General features: G+C 38.9%; 1 protein-coding gene across 1 annotated transcript; it reads right to left on the bottom strand.

Annotated features, from left to right (window-relative positions):
* Nucleotides 1–7747, bottom strand: LOC143881663 (transmembrane 9 superfamily member 2-like). Its single transcript, XM_077384888.1, has 7 exons — nt 7326–7747; nt 6516–6556; nt 5848–6433; nt 5606–5743; nt 5281–5437; nt 4686–5170; nt 1–624 (listed from the first exon to the last, which is right to left on the bottom strand). The coding sequence occupies exons 1-7, from the start codon at nt 7475–7477 to the stop codon at nt 405–407; spliced, it is 1779 nt and encodes a 592-aa protein (XP_077241003.1). The 5' UTR covers nt 7478–7747; the 3' UTR covers nt 1–404.
* Between the last annotated feature and the right edge of the window lie 212 nt (nt 7748–7959).

The following is a 7959-nucleotide window of genomic DNA, read 5'->3' as shown; positions in this document are numbered from 1 at the left end:
TCCAAGCCAAACACAGTTTCCATTCCGGAGATGTTAAAGCTTAATGTTCGATAAAAGAAGAAAAGACAAGGAAAAGAAAGAGGTTTTCCTGAGAGAGTGCAGGTACATGTAATGAATGATACAAGCTTTTTTCCTGAGAACCATCAATATTTTCCCAGATATTGTATAAAAACACCAGCTTCATGAATAACATCGCGCAACATCCCCAAAGTAACAATTGAGAAAGTCCTACCCATTTCCAGAAAACATGGTCTCAACTCAAACCCTGCTGCCTCTCACTCTCAGTGCAGAGCTATTTTTCAACAACCTTTTAACAGAGAGATATTACCCCTTCTCTATAAAAGAGCTTTTAAATTGAAAAGGAAAGGCATACCTGACTTGTAACGGACCAATAGATAGACTACTCACTCACACTTGATAGAGCGGTATATGTGACGGACAAAAAGTAAAGAGGCACGGAAACCCACAGTACCAAGCATGAGAAAGAAACCATAGCAAATGCAAGCCATATAACCGAAGAAGAATGTGGTTTGCATGAACCCAGACATATCTGACCGAGCATGGTAGTAGTAAAAACAGTAGCCAGAGATAAATATGCCAGTTGATCCTCCACAAAGGAAAGACCTGCATTAAATCAAGAAGAACAATCAAGGCATGAGAAAAGAATTACTAAACCCATCTAGCATCAGACTTGAGGGTAAGCACCTAATTTTAGGGGATTTTTTTTTTTGAATGCTAATTTTAGGGGAAAATGTAACTCCAGAGGCATTTTCATTTTTAAAGGAAACAAAATCACATAATGATTACAGCAATCTAAATAGCACGCTGATGCAATTCCAAAACTGCAAAAGACCCACCCAGTCAAAAAGTTAGAATCTCTAAGTATAAAATATGAAATGAACATAACAGTGGCTGTGTCTAAGCTTTGTTTAAATGATAGCCATTTTCTTTACACCTTTAAGGTAGCTGTTAGCAGTCAACTTTGGTTAATGCCTTTGATGGTGAGCAATTGAATGTATCAAAAACGTTCAGGTAGTAAGTGCAATTGTAGACAACCAACAACTAAGGAAAAAAATATTCATACCAACAAGGCTTTGGGCACTTCATGATGCAGATCGTGCGGCGTGAAATAAGTCCTTCAACTTCTATTTTTCGTCATCTTATTTGTAGCATATTTTTTTGGGGGGAATCAAATCTAGTTCGTGGCTTGATTTTGGTACCATCAGAAAGGGTTTTCGATTACCTATGTAACGAGCCTAATATCACCAGATTTGGACGTGAATTGATGAACTTATGGATGGTTGATGATAGTGCTAAATGCTTATTCCGGGATTTCTATTTTAAGATTATTTTAGTCATGTCTCTAACTTTTATTTGTGTTGCTTTAGATGGAAGATTGAGATTAATTGTTTAGGTAAGATATCATTTAGGGTTTCTACTTTAGGTTTTGGCCATCTATATAATGTAAGGAAAGATAGAGATTTGAATGAAGTTAATTTTTGGAACTTCTTTTGTGAAGAGAGCCTTGGCTCTTTCACATGGTTCAAGGAGCTTGGCTCCTTCACGAGCCATATTGGAGTTTTTCTCCAAACCATGGTATTGGTTTTTCAGACCCCCACAAGATGATTTAGTTGCTTCTTGTGTGATCTCCATCTTGTGTCATGCTCGACGCCCCTGCATCACTTTATGTACCTATGTTGCATGGATATCGAGTGTCGGATTCAGCTAACCTCAAAAAAAGATCGGGATTCAGCTATTTTAATTAAAACTCAAAACATGTGATAATTGTAAATTTAGTATCTTTCAGAAAAAAAAATATTGTAAATTTGTAGTAATACTCAACTCAACTAAATCTAGAAGTGTTGAGAAATTTGTTGTAATTTTAAAAAAAATAGATTAAAGAGATCTAGAAGTGTTGAAGTGAATCCTAAAGTATTGGAATCGATCACATGTCCGACACAAGTACTTCACTAATTTAGAAAAATTCATGTAACGTAGTTAAATAACCTGGTCATTTTCAAGTGTGTTAGTTACCACTATCAGGTCATTGTCATGTGAAAAGTCATCCACATTGGCAACTTCCTATGTACAAGATCTCTTCTATAAATCACATTTCACTTTTGACACACTAGGGAAATTGCCAGTGCTCTTTTCGAGCTAGAACACCAAAAATCTATCTTCAAATTGATCTTGAAACATGAGAAACACACCAAATGTTCCCAAAAAGGAAGTCTGGACATAGTGTTAAAGATGGGTGCAACCCTAAATCCAATTTATATTCATGAAGCATTCAATTTCATACATATAAACTATGACAAGATGGAATTGTAAGACACGGTAAGCTGAGTGGCAATTTCTGTGTTGGTCCCATAGTTACCGGATTTACCATCCGCCCTCCGATCCGCGATCCGGGGTCGCACGATCCGAAACGTGGTTCACTAACGACCCGGATCGCCAAAAATGACGAACCGCGGCGACCCGCGGGAGAGAAAGAGAGAGAGATGCATATAGACTAGAAGAGCGATGGAGAGAGCTACAAATTTTATATATTTTGGGTTGAATTGGAACTAGAGCTTTATTTTGAAAAAAATATGTGGGCAGACATGAGGTTTTTTTATTTTTTTATTAAATGGATGTAGTATGGACTATGGAAGGATATTCATATATTCCAACGGGAACTTTCTTTTTGAAAAAATATGTATGACATACACGAGGTTTTTATATTTTGTGTATTAAATGTGCGTAGTGTGTACTATGGAATGACATTCTTGTAAAAATATATGAAATTATATATATATATATACCCTCATCGTACCGCGTACCGGAACGAACCGCATTCCAGGTAACCTTGGTTGGTCCTACCTAGAAGTCAGATGAATAAAGCAGACAGAATTAGCTGAGTGGCAATTTCTGTGATGGCTCAACCTAGAAGTGCAGAAAACCGACAGATCTCTATTCCATCTCAAAATAGGATCACGATGTACAACAAAGAACAAGAACAGATGCAAGAAAAATAATCACACAAGAACACAATATTTACGCAGTTCAGCAGTGTGCCTACGTCCACTACTTCAGTTTAGGTTACAAAACTCTCCTTTCCTTTCTGCCAAGAAAATTCAAAAACCACAACCCTCGTAACCCTAATACGTGTCTTACATATCAATTCCACTACATCAAGAAACCCCAACAGGGGCGCCCCCTACACCCCCAGCGATCTGACTGCGCAGCTCGACCTACGTGTGCGTCGCGCACATTAGTTCGTCAGAATGCTGTGTCACTGCCAGAATACAAGTGATGTGCACAAGAAGTCGGATGGATTTGGCATATACACAATACAGCAAGAACAGATCTGACACCTGACTCAATTCTACCAGGTTCTAGGAAAGTGATTTTCTGACAGATCTTTAATCAGACAATGAGACAAGGAAAAATCTAAAGGGAAACAGAATCAATACTCCTACCATAATAATCAGAGTCTCCCATAAATAGCTTGTTAGGGAAAGAATTACCCACCACAACCACAAAAGAAAATGGACAAAACCAGTTTCAAACCATTGAACAACAGTTATGTGCCAGAACTGCATGATACAAAAAACATGGCAATTTAACCTTAATATAACTGAGCATGTATTCATTGTCTTTATATATTGAATGGAGGACAATCCATACTTCCCAAACATTCCAGTCCCAAATCCCTTTACAGCATAAATACAATCAATTTCTAGATCATCATTCTGTAGAAAATCAAATTTTCCAAATGCAGTAAGTCACTCATAAATAATCGACTATACACTTCTTAGAGTTGTATAGAGGCAAGCCAGACTTCCAAGCATTCCAGGGCCAAGCCACTTTACAGCATAAAATCCAACAACTTTTCGAAGCATCATGCTCTAGGAGTCCCCGCCCTCCAACTATCCCAAAACACATACAACTATGGTTCCCCAGCAACACCACAGCCTCCTGATACCCTTTTTTTTTCAATCCATAACAGTTTTGGTGACAGTCTAATCAGAAAATGAAATTATGAACGGGAGAGAAGTTGTCGTTAGTGCATCAATTCAAATTGAGCAACTGGGTCAAGTGACTTCCTCTAAGTCAGGTATGAGGGACTAGTAGAATTTTCAACAATTCATCAAAAGATAATTTCCAACAAGTTAAAAAAATAGAAATTAGCCTTTCCCTTATATTGTGTGTTTATACTTGGCTGTACAGTTTCCAGCATGCCATCAAAAGACAATCAAAAGTTTAAACTACTGAGTGCCAACACCAAAACAAGGAAGTGCAGACAGCGTCTCCCAATACTATATCAACATTATTATTCTCTAGTTAATTATTTGAAAATTCACTTATGTTTCAGATATTACTGAAAACATAGCACATGAATTACAGTACTCATTGATTGGGGTGGGTCCCCGCGTAAATCCATTCCCGACTCGCAGATTCATGGTTCCAAAGTGAATTCACAACCCTAAGTTGGTGGTCCCACTTTTGAGGGTAGAACATTCAAAATATCAATAAACCCATAGGCCATAACAAAATGAGAAGAAGCATCAATACAACAATAAAACACACAAAAGAAAAAATAAAGAAAACAAGGGCAAGATAAACTGCATGTATTGAGAAGACAAACTTTGTCCAATAGGTTAAAATGCTTACAAAAAAAGTAATCAAAAGATGTAGCATACCTCCACCACCATTCATGGTCTTCGGCAGCAAGCTGAAAGTAGGTCAGGGCCACAGTAATGAAAGCCGTGACAACAAGGAGAATAATGAAGACTATGAAGAGAATGCTGTATATGGTGTAAGTTCTATGGCCCCAAACACTGGCAAATATGTAATAGAGTTCAATGTAGATGGCACTAAAAGGTAAAAACCCCGCCATCGCCATCTGCGGAATAGTAGCACGGTACCAAGGCAATGGTGGAATCTCTCTCGGATACTTACTGGTACGACAAGGAGCTTGGAACTCAGCCTTGCTGTTCTTCCCCGCAATCCCACCCAAAACAAGCAATGGAGATGTTACTAATGCCCATATGAGAACAATCACCACAATTGTGCCAAATGGCAATGCGGCTGTAGCACTATACGCTATAGCAACCGTGTTAAGGAAGGAGAAGGTCAGGAAGAGAGGGCCACAGAAAAGGCAACCCGCCAACAACAGATTTCTTACCTGTCAACCAGTAGTAATAAAAGTTATTACAACAGCAGTTTTCAGAAGAAAAGATAAGAACATAAAGTTCAACATTAAAATTCTCACAGAGTGACAGAATGAAAGCATACCCAGTTTGTTCCTTCGAGCTGACAATAGAAAGATGTTGCAGTGTAGCCCGCAATGCCAGATGTTAGGGCATATATGACAACTAGGGCAGTGAATAGGGCTCCTCGGTTGTACGGATAGAATACCCCAACTAGTGCGAGTATAAAAATGAAAATTGTACTGAATACATGCATGGAACCAGATATTAGATTAATCTAAAACAGGTGACTAGCGCCTTACAAAAGGTTTGCTTATAATTAAATGAATATATTGCTAGATGGGATTATTTGTAGCCTTACTTTCAGAGTGATTGAATCATACAAAACAGGCTTCACTATAGATACTTACAGAGTGAATAGCTGAGTGCCAGAACCAAGGGCAGCAGCAAACAAAGACTTGTGCTTTGGGTACCTGAAGACATCGCCATGGATATACTTCCATCCCGTTTCTTCTTGGTCATCCGGCGACTCATCGTCATGGGCATACCTTACATATAAAAATCACGACAAATGAAGCACAAGTTGATCGAGCAACGTGGAAATATGTACAAGCACAAAAGCTGGAAATGTTAAATAGGAGATGTTCCTTACTTAACAAAATCATTCTTAAGCACTCTCATAAGAATTGTGGCAAGAAATCCGGTCAGGAGAAGAACCGTAACACACGAGTTTATTATGGAGAACCAATGGATCTCCAAATGGTGTGGCATCATTGAAGACTGTGAGTACTTCTCCATCCTTTTCTCGAAAGGAGTGTCAGTTACTTTCCATTTCACAGTGTACATGAATTCAACATCAACTTCCTTGTCCTCAGTGACATCCACCAAGGAATCTGGATCAGTGTGAACATTAATCTCAATGACACGGTCCTTGTTGTAAAAGATCTCAAATTGGATATGCCTATAAAGGAAGTATTTGTAGTCGCTTGGATCAGCTTTTCCTTCCTTATCACTCTTCCCTATAAATCCCCAGATTGGCAAATCATCATAATACATCTGGAAGTAGTAGTCCTTGATGACAGCATTCCGGAACTGGGCTACCTCTTTCTTAGACAACCTCTTTTCACAAACAACTGCAGACTCCTTCTCAGTAAGAAAATTGAGTTTGTAGGGCGCGTCAACCAAACGATCACCGTTCAAGACTTCGCCAAGAGCTTCTTTTTTCTCAGTTACGTGACCTGCAGATTAAGAGGACACACATGAAAAAAGGAAAACAATGGAAAGTAAAAGAAACAAAAAGATGATATGCCAGATGTTAACCTTTTGAGCAGAATGGGAGGTCGAAATACATATACGTCTCACTGCAAACATATGCAAACATCGAATTAGCCCGTCTTAAAAGTAATAGAAACTTTCACTGGCCAAAACAAATGAAAGGCAAAGCTGACCAAGCAATCCAAATTTTTAACACTTTTCTATGTTAAATTGTTATTCAAATAGGTGAAAAAAATTCCCACTTTTTCACCAAATATATTACAATTTTGATCCCGCGAAAACCCAGTTTACCTATCAAAACAAATGAGGATTTTCTAAACTCTAGCCACGCATCAGTAGCCAAGCCCACCCATTAAAAGGGGAGGGGGTGGGGGGGGGGGGGGGGGGGGGGGGGGGGGGGGGGGGAGGGGTGGGAAGGAAAAACCAATCATCAAATGTAGATGTGATGTAGAATCCAGCCATTCACAATGAAAGAAAACATTTCAGTATCAAATTCTGACAAAATTTACTCAAAATGTGGAGATCTCCGTCAGAACGCGACTATGATTGCCATCAAAGATATAGCAAACCCCAATCGATAAACAACATATCCAAGTTCTCAGTCCAAAATTGAAAAAATATTCAGAAAATAACAAAATCAAAACCCTAGAACCCTCAAACAGGAAACCTGCACACGCAAATCAAAGGACGAACTAAAGTCGCAAAAAAAATAAACAGGAGATCCAGCAGATCCAATAGATAACAGACAAAATTTCAGGAAAAAAAAAAAAAAAAAAACAGTCAAAAAGGAAAAAATCAAGCCACAGATCAGCTCTGAAACCCAAAAAAAACAGGATAGAGAGCAAAAGAGAATACCTAGGGTTGTGAAACGGTCCAACCTTGTTTGCATAGAGAGGGACCGGATCTCCATCCTTGTATTTGTGATCGGACGCATCTGATTTCACTCCGCTACCCCAAAATAAGACGAACATCGCTAATAAAGCGAACAAATCCATCTTGTTAACCATCTCAATCTCTTCCCTTTGACGCTTTGAGAAATCGGAGCTTCGAAAACGAGCGATTTATATATTTTTCTAGTTTATCTTTCTCTGAATCTGATCTGAGAGGGAGATGCAGCTCCTCTGCCCTAGAAATTTTGGGCTTTTTTAATCAAATAAGAGAAGATTAAATTGAAATGAGAGTCAATGGGCATTTAACGGCGTTATTGGGACTTGGGAGTGACAGAGACGGAGTGCCAAATGCGTTCGCTTCCACCGCGACGTACCACCGACGCCCTTTGGTGGGTGCGCAGTACGCACACCTTTGTTGGTTTATTTAAATGATATATTCGCCCATTTTCTTCCCTAGGCCACCCCTTCTTGTGTAAAAAAGAGCAGTCATAAATCCACTACAGCAGGGTGGTACGGGGAAGAAAAAGAGGGATATATCATATATCACTTATATCCCTTTGTTTTCTATGCATTGGACTTGATTAAGCGTAAAGGAAGAG

This window comes from Tasmannia lanceolata, unplaced genomic scaffold, assembly GCF_043159265.1.
Source record: "Tasmannia lanceolata isolate RefF3 unplaced genomic scaffold, GAP_Taslan_0.1 ptg000007l, whole genome shotgun sequence".
In the NCBI taxonomy this organism is placed as follows: domain Eukaryota; kingdom Viridiplantae; phylum Streptophyta; class Magnoliopsida; order Canellales; family Winteraceae; genus Tasmannia; species Tasmannia lanceolata.
The sequence above is the reverse complement of the archived record's forward strand: the minus strand, read 5'-3'. Positions and strand labels throughout refer to the sequence as shown.

What these genes read in the sequence shown, in the direction of transcription:
- LOC143881663 (XM_077384888.1), bottom strand. Translation starts at nt 7,477, where the DNA reads ATGGTTAACAAGATGGATTTGTTCGCTTTATTAGCGATGTTCGTCTTA. An exon ending in GGACCGTTTCACAACCCTAG is followed by an intron (nt 6,557 to 7,325) that starts GTATTCTCTTTT and finishes ATATGTTTGCAG; the next exon opens with TGAGACGTATATGTATTTCG. An exon ending in CCTCCCATTCTGCTCAAAAG is followed by an intron (nt 6,434 to 6,515) that starts GTTAACATCTGG and finishes CTTAATCTGCAG; the next exon opens with GTCACGTAACTGAGAAAAAA.